At 39.6% G+C, this 26,613-nt stretch overlaps 1 protein-coding gene across 1 annotated transcript in view; it reads right to left on the reverse strand.

The window, feature by feature from the left end:
* Positions 1 to 433: 433 nt before the first annotated feature.
* The window catches only part of CDS1 (CDP-diacylglycerol synthase 1), a 59,671-nt gene continuing 33,491 nt past the window's right edge, over positions 434 to 26,613 (reverse strand). Inside the window, exons 6-13 of the mRNA XM_079778715.1 lie at positions 18,405 to 18,463; positions 16,401 to 16,483; positions 14,864 to 14,951; positions 12,914 to 12,982; positions 10,931 to 11,083; positions 9,172 to 9,291; positions 6,993 to 7,096; positions 434 to 3,179 (exon numbers count right to left, since the gene is read on the reverse strand). Of these exons, the coding sequence (XP_079634841.1) occupies positions 3,050 to 3,179; positions 6,993 to 7,096; positions 9,172 to 9,291; positions 10,931 to 11,083; positions 12,914 to 12,982; positions 14,864 to 14,951; positions 16,401 to 16,483; positions 18,405 to 18,463 (806 nt within the window). The 3' untranslated portion in view covers positions 434 to 3,049. The remainder of the gene's footprint in view (positions 3,180 to 6,992; positions 7,097 to 9,171; positions 9,292 to 10,930; positions 11,084 to 12,913; positions 12,983 to 14,863; positions 14,952 to 16,400; positions 16,484 to 18,404; positions 18,464 to 26,613) is intronic.

Genomic DNA, 26,613 nt, shown 5'->3' on the forward strand with positions numbered 1-26,613 from the left:
ATGTGCACAGTTAAGTCTTCAGACTCCAAACCCATCTGTGTGTTCTGACGCTTGAGGGCCTGGAGTGTTGGCATTGAGCCCGACCTGGAATCACAAAGGCCAATCAAAACAGACTCCACTCAGCATCCATGTAACTTAAAGCTCTAGTAGGGACTGGGTCAGGACTCTGCAAAGTAAATGTGTGGAGCGTGCCACTGAAACCCTGTACTTACTCTTTCTAGTGAAAGGACATCACCTCTTGACAAACATGCCTTTCAGTCATCACCAGAACTTCGTTATCCCCATCCCCAAGGATGTCACTGTAGGTGTTGGTGATGGAAAATACACACAGATAATACTTATGTATATCCATCATCATTTTGTAAACACGAATTGAACGAACGTTTCTTCTCCAATGAGAAAATGGCACGACAAAGTCAAGATGTGATTTATCTGTTTTATTTTCCTATGTTTCAGTAAAAGATTCAGAGAACTGATGGACACATATCATGAGCTATCTCCTGCCCACATACAGTATATGCACACTGCTTCTACTTTTGCACTGAACAAAGTGATACCATCTTTGTTCAAACCAAGGTACAAAGTGATACTGTAAACGGAAAACAAAAAGAGGTGGTTGGGTGGGTGCGGTCTTTGCTTTTCGGACAGTAAGTGTGTATGTACCACCACAAGGGAAAAACACTGAGGGAACCTTTGCACCCCACAGGTTAAAAAGCCAAGCTATTGGTACCCTCAGAGAACCTCCAAAACCAGCCAATTTGGGAAAATGAACATTACCTTGAAGGAAGTTCCTAGTCTTTCATCTTTCCGCCTTCATGTAGCTATACTAGAATTTAAGTCCTCTTCATAGTGCAAATACAAAAATGATCAAAGTCAGGGTTTTATGGCTATCATTTGATAAAATATCTTGTATTTTAATATACATGCTCTAAAAGTACAAAAAGGTACTTTAGCGCCGTTAAAAGAATTTACTTTTTACATATACAATAGTGTACACCCAACTGAAAGTATATTTGAGGAAAGTTATTATTCTGACCCCAAATATTTCTAGCTTAATATTTTATTATAATATTGATTTTACAATACAGGTAATCGGTGATGCTCTCCTATCACTCTGCACTGCCGTGCATCAGCAGTCACCTTATAGAAAATGCAAGGGAACTGGGTATCTCCAAAGAGTTTTTATTGTGCAAATCTCCGTCAACGTAAGTTCCTATTACAAAATTTTTATTGGATTTTTCAACTTTGATATGCTACATTCCTGTATGATCAACATTTGGAGCTTTTGTGAGGCAAATAATGAGAGATGCTGAAAATTAACTGGTAGGTAGCCTGATTTTAAAAGGGATCATTTTGTCTTATAACATTTCCAATGCCAATTCTAGGTTTTTATGGAATAGGGTGAAATAACGCTGACTGAATACATCCAGTTGTGAACCAACTGAATGCCGAGCTGAGAAATCAGACTCTTGGTGCTGAGTTCAGCTACACCCACTACAGCCGTGCAGTGCACTTGATGAAGCTGCTGGTTTAAATGACATCCTAGGGATATCGGTACTGGGACCCATGCATATCTACCCTCTTTGATTGTGGGTATAGAACAGGAATATAAAATAATTGAAATTTGTTTTTGATTTAAACAAAAATATTTCCTCTTTTCATTAGTAAAACATTCTTTAAAATATATCTATTTCTCCTCTCTGAACATTTAGCCAAGGAGCAATAGGCAATTTTCAGAGGTTTATTGCTGCCTCTTCAATACAGTAAGTATGGTTATAAAGAGCACACAGCAACATGAGCTTATTTACATTCACTGGTAAGAAACTTGTCCTCGTCTCCTGTCCATCGGAGGAAGGTTTGACATTCGTGTGCTTTTTGTTCTTGGTGGGAATCACTTCTGCTTGATTTTCATTCTTGGAAGAAAAATATCATCAGCTGATGTCCTTGGGTTTTATGACATGATGTGAGAAAGGAAAGGGACAGAGATGAGCTCTCCCAGGAAGGCAGTCAGGGTCTGGGCCTCCAGGCAGATCTTCAAGCTTCCTGCCAGCGGAGTGTCTCCCGCTGCACGGGAGCCCGGGAGGGCTGCCCCAGACACAGAGCCTTATCCACAGATGGGTCACTCTCGCTCAGCTGGGCACCCCATCTCTGCTTCAGCCACCACCCCTGCTCTCTACCCTGCATACTCATCTTTTGTGCTCATGGCTATAGAACTTCAAGAAACCAGTTCACTGAGAAACAAGGAAAAGCAGAGAACTAACTGGACCCAAAGTGGCCTGTCCACGTGTCACTGTCTTACGCAGTCTCCTGAGCCCTTGTCATCTGTGGAGGCTGCACACATGTTCTTCAGAGCAGAACTCTCCTTTGTTTCTCTTCAAAGGCTTTTGCGAAGTCAGGTTTTTTCCAAACAACTTTATCAGAAGTAGAGTCTGATGTCAGCCAATAAAGATAGAAATTTCAGCCTCCCTCTCTTGAATTTCAAACCTACCTAAAAGTGGAATGTTTTCCCCTGGCAAATGATTACTTACTTACTTTCCTTTTGTTTTGGATCCAACTCAGCCCTCAGAAAATACTTCAAACTAAAAGAGGAGGAAGTGCAGGAGAACGAACTTCCTATTGTGCCTCCCAGGGAACATTCTGCTAAAACCGAGAGCAGCTCCAAGTGCAAAAGTAAATATTTGTGCAAAGGGCACGCTTTCAGGTGCAATCTTAAGACATCCTCAATTGACTCATTGGATAGTATTTGACTCTTTAAAACAGTCTTTTAAATTATGAACATGGCAAGTAAGGGAAAGGAAGTTAACATCAGAAAATACACTTTAGAAAAAAGTACAGAATACTCTGATGATTTGCTACTTATTTCATAACTTAGATCCAGTAAGTGTGTGTTAAATATTCACAGTAATTCAGAGAAGAAACATTCGTGCCTGTAAATCTTCACTCTAGTGCATTTTCAACCATTTTTCTGTACATTTACAAAATTTCGTCTGTCAGTGCTTTTCTGTAGAATTCCTTATTGTCGATTCAGTCTTTCCCTCTCCGGGTCCGGTTAGACCTTCAGGGTGGGCTGCAGGATCCCTTTCTCAATGAGGTGCATCTTCAGGGTTTTGTATATATTTAACTGCTGTTCCGGCTGAAGCACCAACAACTGCTGCAGCACTTTGCTGGGATTCGGGCCCCTGGTAACAAAGCAGAAAGGCGAGTTCTTGCTATTTTAAGAGAGCTGAAGGAAGCATATGCCCCCACTTTAAATGCTGCCTTTCCGTGTAGAGCAGCAATCTTTACAGAACTGAAACAGCTCCTGACCAGAGCACACTCTAATGCCCAGCGTTAGTGCCAACAGTAAAAACAAAACAAAAACAAACCAACAAACAAAACCTCAAACGATTTTCTGCTGAGAGGCGTGCAGTCTCCACATGGCAAGAATGCACAAACACCAAACCCAGCAGCGGTCCTGGGCAGTACGTGGGGGACGGATCTGAACTCTACAAAATTCTCAGAAGGGCAACCTGAGTTAAAGGTGGGGATAGGAGACAAATCCTGAGACTGGACAAGACACAAAAACTGTCCTGTAAGGAAAGGAGCAAAACTGGTGGGAAAGGACATGAAAACAGCGTTTCGCTTGTTAGCTTCAAAGAAATGTCAAACAATGGAAGGCATTTTGTTGAAGAACTACCCCGGGAACCATGAATGTTCAAGAGGCCGGACTCAAAGGGTCTGAGCCCAGCACCGAATTCCCACCCGGCCTCTGCAGCAGGGCCCACGGCCTTTGTCCAAAGAGCGTCTTAGGTCCCCAGTCTAAGGAACAGAATGAAGCGGATCTGCTCCAGCTGAATGGAGGGGAGCCCTGCCTCCTCGCCCACCGCCCTGGCAGTCCCAGGGGGAGGGCGTGAGCCCAGGGTGAACTGAAGCAGCGAAGGCCAGTGACACCACGCTCTCCCCACCGCCCGCACAGGGGCCTCTCAGCGCTGCCCTTTGGGCGGGCTCCACCAGCACCCCCGCTGCAGCCCTTCTCATCCCCCTTTCACGATGGGCTGGTCAGAAAGCTCCAGACCAGGACTGCTGCCCTCACACTGTGCTGCTGTGACTCTCCGTCAGGGGACTGCAGTCTCCCCTCCTGGGCTCTAGAACTCCCCCCCCTTATACCCCGGAGACCACCCGTGTGGTCTTCCAAAGTGCTATTCTGTCAAGTTCCGAGTGAACGTAATTCAGATGTTAATGCATATGTACTGTTCTTTGTCATTTCTACGGTCCACTTGAATAGCAGAGTATGGTTTACTTTTTGTGAAGAGCAGTGAGTAAAATCCAATGGGAAAAAGACATAAGTAATATAAGGAGAATGGTATCCAGAGAGACATTTACACGAGTAATTAAATTTAGGGTTTATAATAAGGGCTGCTCTGTTCAAATGGAATTATAGGAAGCAGAAATACTCAGATTCAGCCATCCTATGGATCCCCTTCGTGCAAATGCCAAAAACTGCAGCCACAAGTCTCACAGCCACAGGCTCCCCAAGTCAGGGCACAGCTTGGCTTAGATTTCTTCAAAAGATTCAGCAACTTTATAACATAAACCCCGTGTAGGGCCCCCAGAGAAAAGGAAGGCTTTTCCAGCAAGTTCAGCTAAATGCAAAACCGCCAGCAGGTGCTCCCGGCCTGCAGCCTGGCACCAGCACTGTGCTCCAGCAGTAAATAGTTCAGATGGCAGGCAACGGGGCTCGGCACGACTCCTCTACGGGGAGAAAAGCACATTTGAAAAAAATCTGAAGTATGAGTTAATGCCCTAAATGCTGCCATCTGCTGCAAAGAAAGAGTTCTGAGGGCTTAACCACTAGTTACTAATTCTCAACTCTATCCGTAAATAAATTACACAAATAGATGGAATATTCCAAATAAAAAGACAAACATTGTCTACTGGGTTATAGAAAACAAAAACGAAATCCAGCTATATGCTTGTTGGAAGAGAAAAGAAGCCCTGACGTGTGGGTCAGTGGTTAGAGTGTCTGCCTGTTTACCAAGGGTCTCGGGTTTGATTCCTGGTCAAGGGCACGTACCTGTGTTGCAGGTTTCATCTCTGGCCCTGGTCAGGGCACGTATGGGAAGGAAGCCAATTGATGTGTCTCTCTCACATCGATGTTTCTCTCTCCCTCCCTCCCTTTCACTCTCTCTTAAAAAAAAAAAAAAGAGAAAAGAAAAACACACTTTTGCTAAAAGGATAGAGGAATGCTAAAAGTAAAAGGAGGGACAAAGAAATTCTGTGCAAATACTAACCAAAATAAGGCTGATGTAGCTATTCTAATATCCAACAAAATAGGCTTTAAGCAAGTAGTACATAAAGATGGGCATTATATAATAGTATATAATGACATTAAGAGTGATTCAACAGGGATATATGATAGCCCTAAATGTGTATATACTTAATACAACCTCAAAATATATAAAGCAACAAATGACTGAATTAAAAATAGCATTAGGTAAATTTACAATCATAGCGGGAGATTTTGACAAAGCTCTCTCTTTGTAACTGATAGAATAAGTGGACAGGGAAAAAAAATATCAGTACAGAAGATTTAGCTAAATTTCACCCAAATGCCGTATACAACAAGCCCACCAGAAACTGCAGAAGGCGCATTCACTTTGTGTGCCCACGGGACGTGTACCTGAATAGACAATACACTGAGGCATAAAGCAAGTCTCAACAAATATTAAATACTGAGATAATAAACAATATGTTTTCTGACCATAGCGGAATTAAAGCAAAATCAATAAAGGAAGGAGAATGGGAAACTCTCCATTTGTTGGGAAACGAATCACTACACTTATAAATAATCCACTGGTCAAAGACGATATAATACTGGAATAATGAAAATAAAAATATAACATGTAGGATGAGAATTTAAGCAGTACTTAAAAGGAGATTTGTAATCTTAGGTGAATATATTAGACTAGAAGGCTGAAAATCAATAATGCACACTTTATCTCAAGAAGCTTAAGAATAGCAAATTGAAGCTAAAGAAAGATGAAGGATGAGCATGGACAGCAATGAAATAGAAAACAACTATAAAGTTAACAATGCCCGAATTTGATTCTTTGAAAAGATTAATGAGGTAGATAAACTAACAAGACTACTCAAGAAAAATATAAACTCCTAATAAGATAACACAAGAAAAATAAGTGTTAATACAAAAATTCTCACGCTGCTATGGGTATATATTTAAAATGGGTATGTATTTAGGGACCTACAAATATGAGTTTCAACTTCAAATAACTCTATGAAGTAAACACATGTTTTCTGCTTTCATACCCCCAAATGGGCCTTTTGGGGCAGACCCAAAACATTAAGGTTTAAAAACAAGAATAAGCCACCCTATGTAAAATAGCAACACCCTCCACTCACCCCACCCCACACGGCCCGATCCCCTGGCATGTTTTATTTTTCTCTGTGGCACTTATAACCACCTAAACAAGCTATATTTACTTGTTTACTGTCTGCTTCTGCCCCTATTCCCTCCAACTCCCCAGTAAGAATGCAAGCTCTGAGGCAGGGACTTGGTTTGTTTTCTTCTCAGCTATATCCGTACCAAGAACATTTCCCAATGTGTAACAGGCCCTCAGGCAATAATGGGTGAACTGGATGTATTATTATGTCCTCCTTTTTAATTCTTTGCATTCACTATCATTGCCTTACCCACAACCAAGAAATTAAATCTCTGATGTTCCAATCCAGTACCATCCATACTGAGTGGATCTTAACTTGGCCCTTTAAAGACCACAACATGTACCGTTGTTTATTTCAGTTCAAATCTACGTAAAATAATAAAAATGTAAGCACACTGCTCAGGGGTACGGTGTGACGCAGCTCCAGGGGCCGCCGTGCCCTTTGATATTACAGGTCACCACCGACAGAAAAGCAACTCGTTCAAACTAATGCCTATGGAAACGAGAACTTCAAGAAACCAAGTATGAAAACATTTTTTTTAAATCTAAAAGTACCTTATAAAACTTGTGATGTAGACATGCACAAACGTTGCCATCAAGTACTGACAATCAAATCTGTCCATTATCCCGCCATGTCCAGGAATGGTGTTTGCAAAATCCTTCCAAAACAAACCAACAGATTAGCCAATTTTTTAAAAAAAAATTTGTTATAAAATTCCTATCTAAAGATGTTTCTGGAATCATGGACACTAAGGAAAATACTATTAGATTATCACACTAAATACAAACTTAGAACATGTGCAACAGATCAAAACCACATCTTTTGCATATGTACCCATGTTAGAACATTACTGAATTGACCAGCAATATTAAAATGACACTCATTAAATATTAATTAATACTAGCACTAACTTTTTTTAGTTAAGAAAACTTTTTCCAAATCTAAAGAGCTATCAGCTATTACTAGTCTAATATTTTTACAGACTACACTTTTCTGATTAAGCAAAACTATTTTGGGAGCTATTTTAGTATTGTTGACAGATGTACATCTGATTTTAACTCATATTTATCCTAATAGTTCTTACTCTGAAATAAACATTTTACTACTATAATAAATATTTCTTCTTCTAAGTGTTGGGGTAAAAAGAAAATAAAAATAGATAGTTCATTTGGGACACATTAGTCAATTGAGGGTCTGGTTAGTAAGCCTCTGCAAATTGATTGGACAGATATATCCACATCTCTCAGTGCCTGGGGAATGGCAATGACTAATTCCTCTTCTCATTTACTCGGGCAACCTATAAGCATCTAAAATGCAACAGCAAGTACAGCATTTTGGACAGGCAAAACATTCTCAGTAGTCAACAGGAAACCCTGGGTTGGAGACTATTAAAGAAAATGCCATTCCAAATGTAACACGTCTCTGTGTAAAACAAATCTTTGGTTAATTTTTGCCAACACATTTCCTTCCATCTCTTCCCTACTAACTGCAGCACAAGACGGCCACGGTAACTCAGTTCCGCTCTGCTGTGTGCAGCCGCCACAGGACACGGGCCATGCACGGCTGCTGCGGGTTCTTTGTGGACCTGTGTTATCTCCCATAGTGGGTGCTGAGCATCTGGAGAACAGGGACGACATCTCACACACTTTTGTATACGGCGTCCCACTTAACGTACTGTCTGCCCCATTGCAGACCCTCACCGAGTTCCTTCACTTCCCTGGCTTTTGGGGCCCTCCGTGACCTGCTCCACCAGCCTCTGCAGCTTGATTAGCCACACACACCATTCGAACAGGCTAAGCTCCTCCCTCCTTCGCACTCGCTGGGGCTCCCTTCCTTAGGTGTCTCTGCAGGCCTCTTCCTCCTCTTCTCAGAGTCCTGCTCCGATGCCACCCCCTCAGAGAGGCCTGCCCTCTCTCACTTCTAAGGGCACAATGTTCCACCTGAACTTGGTGAAGCCATGAGAGGAGGGCTGAGAGAAGAGGGCAAATGTACAGGGTGTCCCCAAAAATGTGTACACACTTGGAATAATTATTGATTCCAATGGGTTCAATTTGAAAAGAAGAAGCATCAATTGAGCTATCAGCTGTTTACTGTGGATACATTTTTGGGGGACACCCTGTGTGTCACTTTCCGAGAATCTAACTTAAAACATAGGGATGACTTTAAGTATCTGGGACAGGGATCAGCAAACTATGTCCCACAGACCAAATCCAGCCACTGTTTTTGTAACTTCATTAACTTGATTTACAAAATAAATAACAGGCCCACTCATTGACACATTGTCCACCAGGCTTTCCCACAACGATGGCCGAGTTTAGTAGTTAGGGTGTGGTTAATAACCACGGGGTTTTACAGAAGTTAGCTGACCCCTGGTCGAGCAGAATGGACAGTTACATATTCAAAGGCTGCCCTGTCTGTCCCTGAAGCGAGACTGTAGCAGGACACTCATCTTTAGACGATTCATGCTGGATTCTTGGCCGAGCGCCTGAAGGACCAAGATTCTGTGTTGTCCCCAATTAAGTAACACATGCCATTTCTATAAGAGAGGCTGACATGACATGGATCGACCAAAACCCAACAAGGAAGAATACACTCAAATCAACTAGGAAGTATTTCTGAGAGGCCTGAAACCAATAGTTCTTGCTCGAGGGCTTAATGTATGAGACCTTTAGAGAACTGAATTTCAACTGTATTACATTCTCTAATACTGTAACAAAGAACCTAAACACACACCTTGATTTTGAAAGCTCTTTTGAATCCGCTGGCAAAGAAGCCTCCAAAGGGGCCAATCAAAGATGCGAATGTTGACAGAGCAATGCTGTGGATCTGGAAAGGGTACAGGCTCACTCTTTCCTGCGGAGGAAAACAGGCAGGGGTGGGGCTGCATTAAAATTGGATTTGAGCACGTCACCTAAACTAAGAATATGACCTAATAATAAGTCAAAACATATGCCACATTTTTGTTAATTTCAGGCTCATGGGAGAAAAATACATTGCAAGCTCTCCTCCGCCTCTTCCTAGAAGCACTCTCGTGCCCTCTGCATGCACACTGACAGTGCCTGGCACACCAAAACCTTGCAGCCGACAGGCTACTTTCTAGTTCATCTAGAAATTTCTACAACACTTGAGCGGTAGACTTAGCAAGAATCAGCTGAGTTAATTTCGGAATTTGTTTTTTACCTGTAGTACTTGGTTTTTGTAATTATATAATGTATTTTGAATTTTATTTCACTTTATATGACAGAGTGAGGGTAGAGCTTGTCTATTAAGAGTAAACTAAATGATGAGGAAACACATGAAAATAAGTTGCTTTAAAAAATATACCAAAATGTGCATCAGCAAGACATTTATAAAAGATCTACGGAGATCATAAAAGTTGAGAAATCTGCAAATTATTTCATAAATTCTAAGTTCTTGCTCCACATTTTTTTTTCTTTCTCTGCTTTAAATAAACTAAAACTACAGACTATAGACAGTGCAGAGCCAGTGTGGTTTAACAACCATCATTGAGAGCACCAATCTTTATCAAAGATTGGCAGTATCAAATCTTTGCAGATAACAGATGGCTTGGACATTAGAAAAATTCTTGGAATCTATATATTGAGCATTCAGGAGAGATATAAATTATTCTCTAAAGTTATGGACTTTAGTTAAAAATGAAATGGTTCAGATACATGCATGTCACGTGTGTAGACACACAATGATTTGAATCCCCAGTTTAAGTAACCATCCCCGGTCTCAATGGCACACATCAGCAGGTTCTGCTGGACAGCATGGCACAGCCTGCAGTGTAAGGCCTCAGGTTGCCTTTAAATGGCAGGAGTGCGCTTCTGGAAGGGAAACTGGTTTTTAGAAGCAGCAGTTTTCTCTGCTAGTAAAGGTCCCCTGAAAAATCAAGGAAACTCTGAGCTGGTAAATTTTAATTAATTTTTAAATTTAGGCAATTCATGCCCTGGCTGGTTTGGCTCAGTGGATAGAGCATCGACCTGTGGACTGAAAGGTCCGGGCAAGGGCACATGCCCAGGTTGTGGGCTCAATCCCCAGTAGGGGGCATGCCAGAGGCAGCTGATCAATGATTCTCTCTCATCATTGATATTTCTATCTCCCTCTCCCTTCCTCTCTGAAATCAATAAAAATATATTTTAAAAAAATGTAGCCAATTCATGCCAATTACATGTGAAACTTATTGTAACTCATCCAATTTTCAGAAATCTATGGAATATTTTTAAATGTTTCAAAACAAATACAAGATAAAGTATAGCATCAGTATTCAAACCATTCGGCAAGTAAACCCCTAATAAACAATAGGTTTATGACAGTAATGTTCATTTTATGTTCAAGAAAGGGAAATTACAAAGGGCTAGAATACATTCTTGGTGCTAAGCAGACAGTGAAACCACTGCTGTATCATAGAAATCAATCTCTATAGAAATCAATGTCTTATAAAAATCTTACTCTATGGGATAGAGGACCTTACCCACATTTATCTTACCCGTCTCAGCACTGCCTTTAGAAAGGGGGGAAGTGAATAACTCTGAAGCTGGAAAAGTTCTGAGGGCTCACATTCTGTAACGAAGGAGTTTACGTCGCTTCGGTATTCCACCGGACAGACAAAGTACTGGTACTTGGATAACACATAGGCAGCCTGGATAACAAAGCAGGAGTTACGAAACACTGAATGAAACACTGTGTGTGTGTGTGTGTTTTGTGTCAGCAGAACAGCCAAAGTTTCTTTGTATTCACATTCTGCTACGTATTCTCAAAGCTCGATGGTCAAAACTGACCCAATAAAAGACTTTGAAAAGCCATTGGAAAACCAAAGTCCTTTTGGAAATCAAAGAGATTATCTCTATGTGACCACAATAAAAACAAGGAAGGGGAAGGAGAAAAAAGAAGCTGATTTAAACATTCAAACAAGCATTTCAACAAGGTTTTACTTTCCTAAAGTACACATAATTAATGTCAGCAGAAGCTAGTAATTAAGATATGGGAGAGTACAGGTCTGAAGTTCTTTGCATAAATGTTATATAAATTTCATCAATTAATAAATAACCAGTGATTTAAAATTACAAAAAAAAAAAATACAGATGAAAAACACCATTGTTAACCAACCCAGAAAACTGGGACTAAATTATTCTTCCCTTGATCACAGCACTGTAATTTTTAATATAGCTTTTCTCAGCTATGAAAGAAGATACATAAAACAAAATATTTTAAATTGAAATTGTTAGACAACAGTTTATTCTCTTTTCTTTTGCAGCCATTCACCCCATTATACTGCTCAAGACTGATTAAGGGAAATGCAAATTGACACTAGGAATGTTAATAAACTGATTTTGCTTCTAACCAGCTTCCTCAAAATTATATATTAGAAAATATATAATGTCCCTCCTCATTACTTTTGCCATGCATTACATTCTTACAGGGTAGCTGTTTATTTTCTTCCAACGATATGGCTATTCTTGAACTATTTCTAAATTAGTCTTTAATAATACCAAATTCTTATAGTACTATTTAAATTAATAATCCCTGCTTTGTAACGTATAAACATCAGACAGGATCAGTTCCCTTTTCATCATTTGGTTTATGAGTTACTATCTCATCAGTACTCTACAGTATGTAGCGTATTCAACATAAACACTGACTGAATTAGTTTTGCCAGATCCTATTGGAATTTCCATTGAGAATGAACTAAACGTGCAGATTAAAGAGAGGAATGTTTTTCCCAGCCAGGAACCTGATACTTTTCATTTATTTGTATATTTGCTCTCTCTCATGTTGTTTCTAGTCACTGTATATTTGGCTGTGGAATGTATTCTAGAACTGTTAGGGACTACACTTTTAAAAAATTAAACTTCCTAACTATTTTTTAATATATTTACCTTATATCCAACCATTTTACTATATCTTTATTGCTTCTTATGAGATACCTTTTAATTTAAAAAAAAACCCTACATTCCATAACTATAAAATAATTTTTAAAACATTAACAAGACCCATTATTCATGGCTAAAAGTAAGCATCAATTATTTTTAACAACCTTTTCCTGCATGTTGGGCTTGTGGCAGTAAGCACTTGCTAAGCCAAATAGCAGCATGTATAAGGGAGGCAGGGCTCTTCAACACCATTTGTATTTTCTGCTTTTACTCAAGGCCACCCCCTGTCCCAGCACCTGTGTCCCCAACAGCTGTTTGAAACTGCCAAACACAACAGAGGGCCTCAAGGCCTCAGCGAACAGCAGGGGGGGTTGGCCTGGTATGGGGCTGGGACCTAGATGTTGAATAAGCTCCCCAGGTGATTCCAATATGAAGCCAGGATGAGAGCTACTGGGGTACAGAATAGATTCTGTTCAGTGGGTTTCAATAAATACAGTATTAGCATTTTATAGTTTAATGCTTTTAGGTTTAGGATAGACTGATACACTTGCTACCATTTTTCAAAACAGAAGGAAAATAAAAATCTTAGTAAAACTCACAATGAATCCAAACACGACTGTGGAAAAGAAACCGCCAATAAATCCTTCCCAAGTCTTTTTAGGAGATAGCTAGAAAAGGCCAAATAAGATAAAAAAGAGTTACTGTACTCCCACAACACACAATACATATGCAAGCTCTGTTCGATGAATTCCCATACATCGCTCCTTGGAATGGCTTTGCCACCCTTTTCCCTTCATTCCATGATCCCAATTTACTTGTGCAAATTTCTCTAATAGTATGTAACACATATTGGGCCCTCAAACATTGGACACACACCAAAAATAGGTGAGCATAACTAAACATGGACATTGCAGCACACCAGATTCCCACGTATCCCCAAAAGGCCATGCAAAATGGCAAAACGGTCCACGGCCCCAGATATGGTATTTACTCCCCAAGTATCTGCATATCCTTCTCTCTCTGGTCACAGCCTATGTCTGTCTCCGTGAAGAAAGGACCATGCTGTGCTTCTGAGAACAGATGCCGTTTGTTTCAGATTAGAGGTACTGTTTCCCAGTCCATGGGGCGCTCAGGGAGAGGAATGTGGAGGACGGTCTGGAAGCCGGTGGTGCAGGAGGGGAGGCTCGGGAGGGGACTGCACGAACTGCCTGAGCTGCCCTGCAAAGGCAGGACTGATGTTTGGGGAGCTGTCATCAGGTCACTGATGGCTTCTGTGATGACCCTTTCAGTGGGAACACAGGGACAGGAGCCAATAAATACCCCAGGGGAGCTTCTGCAGACGGAAATGGGTGACAGCTAAGCTGCACGCGCTGTCTACAGGCCTCTTGTGGTGATGTGCATAAAGCTCAAAGCCAAGAGGGTTGGCAGAAATAACCGGTTTCTTGATGTATCTGACAATTCTGCCATAGCGAAGGGACAGATGTACACCTTTTCGTAGGATAACTCAGTATTATCATCATGAAGTGGGAGTTGACTCAAATTCAAAAGTGCCTGCTGATTAGTTCAAACCAGCCACCAAATTGAATTGTTCCACAGCATATTGGTTTAGGGGTGAACTTACTTAATTACATCTGCATATATTATGCAACTAATCCAGCCCAGGACGCTCACTAGAACTCTGTTCTAAGTCAGACAGTGAATCTTCTGCAGCTGAACAGCCTCTCTGAAGACTTCCTGAGCCCAACACGTCTAGCTGGTCCAGGAGCCTTGAACACTTAATCGCCTGCCCGTGTGCTGAACAGCTTTAGAAACGTGAGGAAAATACATGGCTTGCTTGTATCCCTACGGCTCAGCCTGATACCCTGTTGGACTGCTGCTCTGTAGGAGAGAATTTATGGAAGGGTCTTAAAGGCCAAGGTCTGCTCTTCCATAAAGAACTGGTTGGTTTGTTTCTTTCTTCCTCAAAATGGGAATTTGTAACTTAACTCATTTCCTTCTTTGCCTCCACTGACTGTAAAAAGCAGCAGCACTAAGGCAAAACAGCACGGTCTGCTCACGTGTCCTTCCTTCCCTTATTTTACCTTTCCTTATTACTTACATTATCAGTACTTTATTGTAGGGCCTCAAGTTTTTTTTTCAGTTTGGGTGTAGAAGTCTTCCAATGGACATGAGTATGTGAAGATGGTGTCATGAACACTTTCAAAGAGTTTGGTGAAGGAGGGGGCAGGTGAGACAGCTGCGGGGAGCAGAGGCAAGGAGACCCACACCACTGAGGGAGGAGGCCAGCAGAAGGGGAAATGAGCCTTCCTGGGGAAAAGGATAAGCGGTGGTGTCGAGCCCTCAGTGAGGAGCCGACGGGACAGTTAAAGAACCAGACAGCACCCTCGGGAAACAGGCTCACTGCCCTGAGTGCAGCCAAGGAGGATCGAAGCCCCTTGGAAATCAAAAAAGAAAAACAAACAAAAGAAACAAAAAATGGGCAACAGTACTAAGTCTCCAGTGGCTAATCTTTAAGGTTAGGGTAGTGGCTTGTGATATTTTATAATTACCTTAATTAATGGAGTTCTCCCAAAAAAAAATCCAAAAAGGTAAGCAGTTATGTCATTGCAGATAACACTTGATATTGGAACAAGGAACCTTTAAAAAGAAAAAAAGTCAGCAAAAACAAGTTCATGTGATTAAGTGACATGTACTTTATACAGCTTATGACTCATAATGAATCAATATAATAACTCTTTGAATTACACTTCAGACTAGACTAGAACATAACACTTGCCAAAACATTATTAGAAACATTAAATATCAACCACATTTGCCTGCTTAGCAATTAAGCAGAGCAAAATCTATAAGTAAATTAACAGAGTGGGAAAACATTGCTAAGGAATATACTAAGTAATCAATTTATTTTAATATTAAACAATGAATTTCTATAGCTGTGGACTTTCAAATTTCATTTTTATGAGAAACAAATTATAATAGTATAAAGAATTTTAAAAAATATTTTCAGAGAGGAAGGGAGATGAGAGAGAAATAGCGATTAGAAATAGTTTTTAAAAAGCAGCCTTTCAAAATGGAAATGAGTCATTTAGATAGAGTATAATCTGATAAAGTTATAAATTTAAAATTCTCTTAATAAAAATTCTCTTTCAGGAAAAATTATCTAGTTTAATTCTATCTTAGCCTAAAATTGCATTAAACCCTACTAATTATACAGAACCTATTAATTTCATAACTTCCTCCAGCAATTAAAAGTTTGTATATGGAAGACAATCTTAAAATGATTCTAATTGTACACACATAACACCAACCCCTTGGCTAAAAATCACGAAGCTGTCATGGGAATAATTTATTTTCACAAAACCACCTGTAAAGGATTTTAATTAATGAGTGCTTTTTTAAATGTGGGGAAATTATGGTCAGATTTCTTAAATCGTTTTTCTCCACTCTAATTTTTAACTAATAATTTTTATGATTTTAAACTAATACAATTTTATTTTTATTAATTTATTTTTGAAAAATATTTGTTGAAAGTATACATATGTCCCCATTCCCACCCCCCCCATTGAAACTAATTTTTAACTTACAAAAATGCTTTCTGAATGGGCAAGCCACTGCTACAAAGCGAGTAATTTCATACATCTGAAATCCAAACACCTGCTCCTATACACGGGCAGGGTAGAAGGTACCACTTTCACTAGAGAAAATGCTTTGCCAGCACAATGTTGGCAACAAACTTTCATGTTCTTTCTGCATCCCATGTAAATAATATGCTCTTTTTAAGAGTGATGCTTTGTAAAAAGTCACATTCAAATGTAGTGAAGCCTGAAAGTGTAATTAACTGTTTGAAACTTTTATAAGGACTGTCTTTATTTTACTTGGAACCTGAATAAGGCATATGCCCAGCTAACATGTTTGTCTTCAGGTGTCAAATGGTAAAATCAACAGAACTCAGTAAGGTATTTTAATGGAATAGAGCAACAACAAATAGTACATTTTAGTAGAAGTTTGTGAGACACTGTTCAATGTGAAAGCGCTTTAAAAAATGCTATGACATAAGTATAAAGCAGCATAATTCTAAGCCCTTACCATATCATGCCTTCAAACAGATTTTGGATGACAAGATGTGACTGAGTAACTGTTATCAGTAAAGTGACATGAGTCCATGCGAACTGTTAATAGCCCAACAACACAACAGTTAGTGAACACAACTGATCAGTGCAGCCAGGAAGCAAGAGTCACTCTGAAACACACATTCCTAGCATGGTTTTTGGTTAAAGTTTGTAAGATAAGGTTATACAAAATAAATGTCGTTAGCGAATTATATTCATTTTGGTGCCTACTGGAACCTTAAAACCATGAAAACATTTTTAAAAAGTAATCTCAACTTATATACAAATGGATTGCTTATCATACTGAGCTAAATTTACAACCATATAAAAAATAAACCATAGTCTCGAACCATCGGCTTACAATGATAATGAGAAATGTATGGTGTTGTTATGACATTTAGAGAGGAACATTTTACTCTGGCTGCATTCTGCAGTTATTAAACCTGCTAAACTCTTTTTTTTTTTTTTCAGAGCTCACTATTGTAACTTTTTCCCATAAAAAGTTATTTCTAAATTCAAATGATTCAAACCAGGAGAGATCAACTGCCCTTGAACTCCACCTTTCCATACTTGAAAGTTGACTGTCACAGCTCTGTTCAGTGGCAGGAGTCAATTTCAAATTTCTAAAGGCCTCTGTGTTTCAGTTCCATCCAGCCTGAGAGGTGGCCGTTAGGGACTTTTAGCATCATCAATATGATTCGAATGTGAATGAAAAAATGCTCATGTTTCTAGAGTCATAATTTTGATTGGAATTTATTACCCTTCAAAAGTCTTAGATTTTGATTTATTCATAATAAACCTATTTTTTATTTCAGCAAATATTATATTGTTGTTTTGTTTTATTTTATTTTTATCTGCTTAAAGGATCCAATTCTCTTTGACCCCGATTGCTTAAAAATGCATAAATGATTTTTTTTCCAATAGGCACCATTTATATTTTCATAGGAGATCCTATTATTTCTAATTTGTCTTGACGGTTTTTAGATTTTTCACTGAGAATTTTACTCTTTTCCTCTCAAGGTCTCCAGAAATTAGAAATATAAAAAATATTACAATTTCTCAGCACTAATGCTCAGCAGGAGGTCTTAATGGAGAAAAGCAAAGCATAAAGAATAGAAAATATATCCCAAATCCAAAACAAGCCTAATACATGATTTCACAGATTTAAATATTATGTTTTTCATTTTAAGTTTTATAATTATCTACCTTTTAAGGAAATAAGAAAAGTTCCTCATACACAGTGATAAATTTCAAAAACACTGAACACTGTTCAACGATAAACTGAATAAAATACCTTAGGCTAAAAAGAATTATGAAATTTTATGACTAACCATAACTACCAAGAAAATACATGCTTTGTTCCCTTTATACTCAACGAAGAGCAAGTTCCCATAGAGAAATAGGGTAAATATAGTCAGCTTCTCAGACTATTCAGAAATCTATGGAAATGTTTCAAATTTCTACCAGTTTAGGGAATCCAAATACTTGGTTTTAATTTTATAGCCTTTGAGAATATTCAAAGAAAAAGTTTTTAGCCCTAACCGGTTTGGCTCAGTGGATAGAGCGTCGGCCTGCAGACTGAAAGGTCCCAGGTTCGATTCTGATCAAGGGCATGTACCTTGGTTGCGGGCACATCCCCAGTGGGGGGTGTGCAGGAGGCAGCTGAATCGGTGTCTCTCTCATCGATGTTTCTAACTCTCTATCCCTCTTCCTTCCTCTATGTAAAAAAACCAATAAAATATATTTAAAAAAGAAAAAAGAAAAAGTTTTTAGAAAATTTGAAAATGGTTAAAATTTTTAAATCCTCAAAAATGTTTCAACGTCGACCTTTGGTATTTAATAGTCATCCCAAAATGGAAATATCCCTCACACCTAGGCCTCAAGTAGCAGATTACATTTTATCTTCTCACTACAGAAAAAATAATTAAAGGTAAGGGTTTCTATGATGTACAGTGACTGGAGAACAATGATTAATACATACCATGTAGAACTGCAGTCGATAATGTTTCTTCACCAAGCTCAGCACAAACATGCAGAAACCTGCTCAAGAACAAAGACCACGTGCTTGTTGTGCAATTGGTTACAAAGTGTAAGATTCGCTGAGTTCAAACAAGCCAACCTTCTACACCACATCTGTATACTCTAACACTTACTCATTTGGCATGTCGCCTACTCTTATATTAAGTATTTTAAGTAACAGTTTCCTGCTGGAAATGATCTTGTAGTCTCCAAAACGCCTAATATATTCCAAGGCATAAATTCAATAACTATCCCCTAAGTTAAGTGAATTCATCGCTTGCTAATAGGTGGACATGGAAAACCAGATCTTAAATTTCAGTTGAATAAAAATTAATTTGCTATATCAGTCTACCAAGTGTATGTACAGAATGTTTCAATCTCTGCATAATATAAAAATTAAAAATAATTACTATGGTGGCTAACATCTGTTGAATACTTCTTATGTTCCAGGCTCTTGTCTAAGTATTTTACAAGTATTAACTCATTTAATCCCCCCAAATCCCTATGACATAGGTAACTTTATTGTGTCAGTTTTACAGATGAAGGAAAATGCACAAAGGACTTCATTAATTTACTAAGTATCGCCGGGCTAAAATGCATTAAACACTCAGATCTAATGATCCTCAAGAATTTGTGGTTCTACAAACCATTATTAGCAAGACTCAGGTTAAGAGTGACTTGAAATTTCTCAGAATCATATTATAATAATTACTAGATGCCCGGTACATGAAAATTTGTACACAGGGGTGTGTGTCCCTCAGCCTAGCCTGCACCCTCTCCAATCTGGGACCCCTCGAGGGATGTCCTACATCTCTCTCACAATCTAGGACTGCTGGCTCCCAACTGCTCGCCTGCCTGCCTTCCTGATTGCCCCTAACCGCTTCTGCCTGCCAGCCTGATCACCCCCTAACCACTCCCCTGCCAGCCTAATTGATGTCTAACTGCTCCCCTGCCAGCATATTTGCCCCTAACTGCCCTCCCCTGCAGGCCTTGTTCCCCCCTCCCAACTGCTCTCCCCTGCAGGCCTGGGTCCCCCCCAACTGCCCTTCCCTGCAGGCCCGGTCACCCCCAATTCCCTCCTCTGCTGGTCAGCCCTAACTGCCCTCCCCTGCAGACTTGATCACCCCCAACTTCCCTTCCTTGCAGGCCTGGTCTCTCCCAACTGTCCTCCCCTGCTGGCCTGATTGCCCACAATTGCCCTCCCCTGCTGGCCATCTTGTGGTGGCCATCTTGTGTCCACATGGGGGCAGTCATCTTTGACCACATGGGGGCAGCCATCTTGTGTGTTGGAGTGATAGTCAATTTGCATATTATTCTTTTATTAGATAGGATTAGATAGGATAGAGGCCTGGTGCATGGGTGGGGGCTGGCTGGTTTGCCCTGAAGGGTATCCTGGATCAGGGTGGGAGTTCCCTTGGGGCGTGGGGTGGCCTGGGCAAGGGGCCTCTGGTTGTTTGCAGGCCGGCCACGCCCCCCGGCAACCCAAGTGGAGGCCCTGGGATGTGGTATTTATTTATCTTCTATAATTGAAACTTTCTAGCCTTGAGCGGAGCCAAGTCTCCTGCTCGCTCCGTGGCCGTACCCATTTTTGTTGGGATTTATTTATCTTCTATAATTGAAACTTTGTAGCCTTAAGCGGAGGCCAAGGCAGCCCAGGGCTGCAGAAGCTTGGCTTCCTCCATCGCCGGGGTCAACTCAAGCCTCCTGCTCTCTCCGAGGCCGAAGCCATCTTGGTTGGGTTAATTTGCATATTTGCTCCTGATTGGATGGTGGGTGTGGCTTGTGGATGGAGCAGAGGTATGGTCAATTTGCATATTACTCTTTTATTAGATAGGATAGTAAAATATTATATTCTCAAATAAGCTTTACAAACAGCACTAGTGTTTATGTTTATAACCTACAAATATATTACAATGAAGTTTTACTAAATAAAAATTCTACCTAAATAACTGAAATCTAACATATACCAAAATAATGGGAAGCAAATATAAACACTTCTTGCCCAATATATCAGTAAACTTCTAAAAGATAAGTATTTTTTTTTTTTTACAGAGGTAGGTACTGGAAATGCATACACCAAATTTAATTTCAGATGAATAGCCATTCATGCATTCTAGTCTTTAGAGAGTGAAATCTAAGATAGAAAATAAACTGTCAACTAATCTATCCTATATGAAATAAATACTAGATTTAGTACATCTAAGTCATACTTACCAAGGCAATTTTACACACTAGTAAGCAAGGTTGATACTATTCTGACCAGAGCCTCGAACCAAACGGCAGATGCCTTCAGCTATATTCTGATGAGTGATGTGAAATGTCAGTGGAATACAAGGATGGTGACAAAGGAAGAGAATGAATACGGACTCCCAGATCCTACCTCACCTCCCACTAGACACCTACAGAGTAATCTGACTGGCTGAACTGCAAAAGAAATACAGAAACATTTTCTGTGTAGAGACACAATTGAAAGCCATTATCATTTTCTTGAAAGAAAGCAAGCAAGCAGGTGGGGAGGGATTAAAACATGGAATTTGTGGCATGAACTAATCAGTAGTTTAAAAAGACCTCTTTAAAATGACTGCTTTTAAGCTTTTCTTCTGTATCAGGTAGACCTCTTTTGTGGCTCAAGTAATAATGTCATTTCTATGCTGTTTTATGTCATTGGACCATGGTTAAGGGGGCAAACACAGATTGGACTTGGTTCAGAGAGAGGCTAATGGGGAACAGCAAAGCAGAGACAAGACAGATGTTCTGTCCAAACGGACCCCTCTGAATCTCCTAGCACAACCTTGGGAACCTTTCAACATCACTGACTATGCATTACCTCCTCACAAATACTCCTGCAATGTGTATGGTTTTCTCTCTCGTGAAATTATGTAATACCATTCACGCTTAAGCGTTTCTTCAAACAAAATTACCAGCGGAATCATTCTGTATTTTCTCAATGGTGATTTTATCCAGGATAGTCTTGGCAAATCACTTTTACCTGATTCAATTTCACCTTTAAGACAACTCCTAACATGCAGCTTTTTAGAGTGCTCTAATAGAATATGTAACTATCCGGCTCCTAAATACATTGAGACAATACAATTCTCTCGATTTGGGGTGGGGGGCGGGTAGGGGGGAGGAGGGTATAAAGTGTTTTTCCAGCATATGTAAGGTTAAATATGAACTTTAAAGAAAAACAATCTGGGACCTGGGGACATAGTTGTCTTCTCCTGCTGCTGGTTTAGACTGCACTGTATGTCCCAGGACCTGGTCCTTTTTCTGGCTAGCATTTGGCTCAATAGATCCTTTCTTTCAGGACAAATTAAAAAAAAAAAAGGAAAAAGAAAAACAATCTGAAAAAGAAACACATAAATTTAACTTTGTTGTTCACAACAATAATGTTATGTGTATATTTTATGTTTAAATGTGTAAAAATACATATATGCTATATTTCAATAAATCTATGGAAAAGATAACTTTGTACATTTGGATCTATAATAGTTTTACTTTTTCTCTAATTACAAAGAGTATTTGTATGATTATATTTCCAGTTAAAATCACAGGATTTATTACAGTATTGTAAATGAAAGTATTGAAAAACACTTCCTAACATAGTTTTTCATATGTAATTATTTTCAGTTAAACTTACTGATCACCACTTATGTATGCAGCACTGTGCCTGGTGCTGTCCTTACAAAGATGTATACATCCTGTTGCCTAGTCCCAAGGAGTTCCCAGGTGGGTAGGAAGACCCAGTTACCCAATGGACTAAAGGGAGGTATACTGAAAAAGAGCAAAAAAGAATGAGATTTCTAAAGTAGTCAGGAAGCCCTAGCTGGTTTGGCTCAGTGGCTAGAGTGTTGGCCTGCAGACTTAAGGGTCCTGGGTTCAATTCCGGTCAAGGGCACATGCCCCGGGTTGCGGGCTCCATCCCCAGTAGGGAGTGTGCAGGAGGCAGCCAAACAATGATTCTCTCTCATCACTGATGTTTCTATCTCTCTCTCCCTCTCCCCTCCTCTCTGAAATCAATCTATATCTATATCTATATCTATATCTATATCTATATCTATATCTATATCTATATCTATCTATATCTATATCTATATCCATATCTATAATTATGAGAAATATAGGGGAAAAACACATTAAAAGTTCAAAAGATGAAATAGAGGGAATTTCAGAAAAGTGGACAATCAAAAATTATTTATTGAACACTTAAGACGTACCAGACACAAGTTACAAAAATTGAATAAGATAGGCATTCCCATTCAAGGAGCTCATAATCTAGCTGAAGAGACAGAAAATAAAAAGAAATAATAAAGTTTTAAAAATTTACTATTGGTGATTAACCAATTCAGTAAACACATGTAGTCCTGAATTTTAAAAAAAACAGACAGTAAAATAGACTCAGGACTAAATAATAGAGCTTACTGACCCAGCCCTCATTCTATTATGTGGCTGTATTTTTCATTACCTTTACATAACTAATCAAAACACCAAAATGTTTCAAACATCATTTTAAATAAATTCAGAAGCACACAGCATTGTGTGCCCATAGTCAGACACCAGACTATATCTGAGCTATTTAAAAACTATAGTAAGTGATTATGCATTGTAGAAACTGTCACGAAAACCAACTTGATTAGCTAAGATTAAAGTTTTCTATTAATCTTCATGGTGAGTTTAAGGTGTAGAATAGTAGTATGGGTATAGTTTTTAACAGTCATTAATTCAAAAATGACAAGTGGTTTTGCAGATACAATCCTTTGTGAATAGTTATTTGTGACATCTTTCTAAAGAATTCATCAACATCCTTTAAAATAAAAGATATTCAGGACGTTTGGAGAAAAATTTTTAATTATGCATCAATTTTTGCTATATTTAATTTTATATGTCCATCAGTTTTCTTGAATTCAAAATGTCATACTAAAGTCTCAAGAGTTTTTAAAAGGAAATCAAAAGAGTTATGTGCCTGGCCAAAGTGGCTCAGTGGTTGAGTGTCGACCTATGAACCTGGAGGTCATGGTTCGATTCCCAGTCAGAACACATGCCTGGGTTGCAGGCTCAGTCCCCGGTAAGGGGGCAGGTGGGAGGCAGCCGATCAATGATTCTCTCTCATTATTGGTGTTTCTATCTCTTTCTCCCTCTCCCTTTCTCTCTGAAATTAATAAAAATATTTAAAGAAAAGAGTTAGCCATGCATAAATACAAGCCAAAATATATATATATATATATATATATATATATATATATATATATATATATATATATATATATATATATATATATATCACCAGTTGGCTAAAGAGATGGTAATGAATATTACCGTAGGTGTAAACAACTTAAGCTTATTCACCCATCACTACTAGATATGTAATCACATGATTGCTCTGTTTTCTAGAGAGCCCTGAATCCAAATCACAAAGATCTTTAAAATATATATATATCTAGACTCTAGAGAAAATGTTTGTCCTATTACTTTTAGTCTCACTAATTTTTTCTTGCTATCAGTTCAATTCATTTTACAACAAAATTATCTAAATGTCAAAACGATTTCCAGATCCTAGTCAGAGAGTCATTTTGTATGATATTAAACAAGTCATTTAATTTCAAGGGCCGTGGTGAGGAGGTCAGACCAGAGATACCTACATTTTATTTTAATAAAATTCAATGTCAATGAAATAGCTTGGGCTGTCTCTGCTTTTTAAATTTGCTAAGATCTATACTTTCCAAAGTCAGAACTAAAATTTTCACAAGACCTTGGAATATTGTTCAACAAAAAGATTTCATAGTGCCCTGCTAATGTGGTTCAGTGGTTAAGCATCGACCTATGAACCAGGAGGTCATGGTTCAATTCCCCGTCAGGGTACACGCTTCGGTTGTGGGCTTAATCCCCACTGGAGGATGTGCAAGAAGCAGCAGATCGATGATTCCCTCTTACCATTGATGTTTCTCTCTCTCTCTCTCTCTCTCTCTCTCTCTCTCTCTCTCTCTCTCTCTCCCTTCCCCTCTGAAATCACTAAAAACATATTTTACAAAAAGATTTCACAGCATAATTTGAGAGAAAGATGGAAAGTTCTCAGGATAGAACACTTTCTATTTTCTCGCTCCTAAAGTCTAACTCCATTTGCTAGAGTGAGCTCACAATGTTGCTAACCACTTCAACAATCACCAGTAGATCTCAAAACTCGCAAAGGAAACACTGATGCTGAGGAAATACCCTTAGGAAGCACCGTGTGGATGTGCATGTTCTCAGGCTCTTGATCATTTACCCAACAATACATACTGGGAAGCCCAACTCCAGACCCCGTGCTAAGCGCTGGGAGTTAAAACAGAACTGAGATGCAAATTGGGGCTTAGGGTCTAATAGGACCATATTGAGGCCACACATAAAATAGTAGATATAGAAGACTGCTGGCGATTTGTATTGGAAGTTTTGTCATTTAACCCAGGAGCTCCTGGTTTACTACAAGGTTGCATTTTAAAAGTACAGTTGTAGGACTGTAATAACATCAATATCCAGGTATGATATTATATTGTAGTTTTGCAAAATATTACATTGGTGGACACTGGGCAAAGTATAAGGAATATCTCTATTATTCCATACGACCGCATATAAAGACACAATTTTCTCAACAAAGAATACCAATAATGGGGGATACAGAAGAAATTTTTCGTGGACTTCCATAAACAGCAGTGAGTTTCTAAGGTCAGCCTACAGTGTTCTTATTTACTTTGTGACCTTCTTAGTATTAATTACAAACCGAAATGGCTCAGGTCCTCATTCTATTTAGCAGGAATTACAGCAGCAGTTTCCGATCTAGTCGCCCTGTTAATGTCTCTCAACTCATCTTTCATTTAATTAAAAATCTGGTTATATCATCTCTTAGCGTAAAGTCCCAATGGTTTCCAAACCCTTCCCACAATACACACAGCTTCTCAAGGTGTGGTTCCTGCCCACCTGTCCAACTTTCAATGCCTGCCACCAGCCCCGGACACGTCTCTGTCTCATTTCCAAGCCTGCAATGCCCTTCCCGTCACCACCCGGCAGATGCCTGCTTGCTCTTTACTTTTCGTGACACCTGAACTCTCTTCTCAAAGGCCTTCTGTAGCCTTCCCGCCTCCAGCACAGCAAGGCCCTCCTTGCCCTCCTGTCTGCTCTTAGAGGTCCTGGTTCATGTTTCAGCAATAAACTTGGGGACGCAGGTCCCACCCATTTCCAGACCCTGGAAGGCACACAGTCGGCCATACTCCCCTGTCTCCTCCGCACCATCCACAGTGCCGAGCATCTGGAAAGCACTCAAATGTTTGTTGGAAGAATGACACTGACTTTCAACGAGCTCCTGTGAGTCCAAGAGCCTAAACTGCACTATTTCTCCGACAGAAATCAGTCAGAAAAAAAGGAAGGAATATTGGTTTTATTTTATAAAAGTTGAGTTGGAAAACAGTGTAGGAAGCAAGCAAGCACTATAAAGGTTGGCTGGGAGGCTGTCATGTATAAAATGTATAAAAAGAAACAATAAAGAAAACAAATTACATCTTCGTTACCACTCAATTGAGAAGTTATCCTCAAGTATAAGAGCGAGCAAACCTCAAAGGGAAAGTAAGCTGAGGTAGTGGTGGTCACCGTGCTTCCTGACATTCTGCCTAGCAGATACTGCTGTCTGCACATCAATACAGATGCTGCTGCAGGTATGGAAAACATGAGATCAATTCCGATGTCCCAATATAAAACCACCCATAAGCTACATCACGTGGGAAAAAGCAGGTACAGAATAGTCTGCTCACTTGTATTAAAAAAAAAAAAATGAGGGGGAATGGAAGATACAGACATATAAGCGTGAACCCTCAAAAAAATGTCTGCTATTGCTGCCGTGAGCGCCTAGAGACAGTAAGGCAGGCTCCGAGGCAGGAGGGAGGTTTCACTGAATACTCCTTTTTAGTCTGCATGTTTCCTATGGGCTGGCATCATGCTTTCATTTTTGGAAACCAGTTTAAAAACACACCTAATTAAGGACTCTTGAGACACTTGGCTTTTGGTGCGCTCACTCCCTATTCAGAACCCATCCCTGGTGCTCAGAGACAGCCACGCCCCATGGAGAGGCCAAAAGTAGGAGCTCAGGTCAACAGCCAGCACTGACTGTGGCCCTGAGAGCGAGCCATCTCGGATGTCCGGCCACT

Source organism: Cnephaeus nilssonii (assembly GCF_951640355.1).
Source record: "Cnephaeus nilssonii genome assembly, chromosome: 1".
Lineage (NCBI taxonomy): Eukaryota > Metazoa > Chordata > Mammalia > Chiroptera > Vespertilionidae > Cnephaeus > Cnephaeus nilssonii.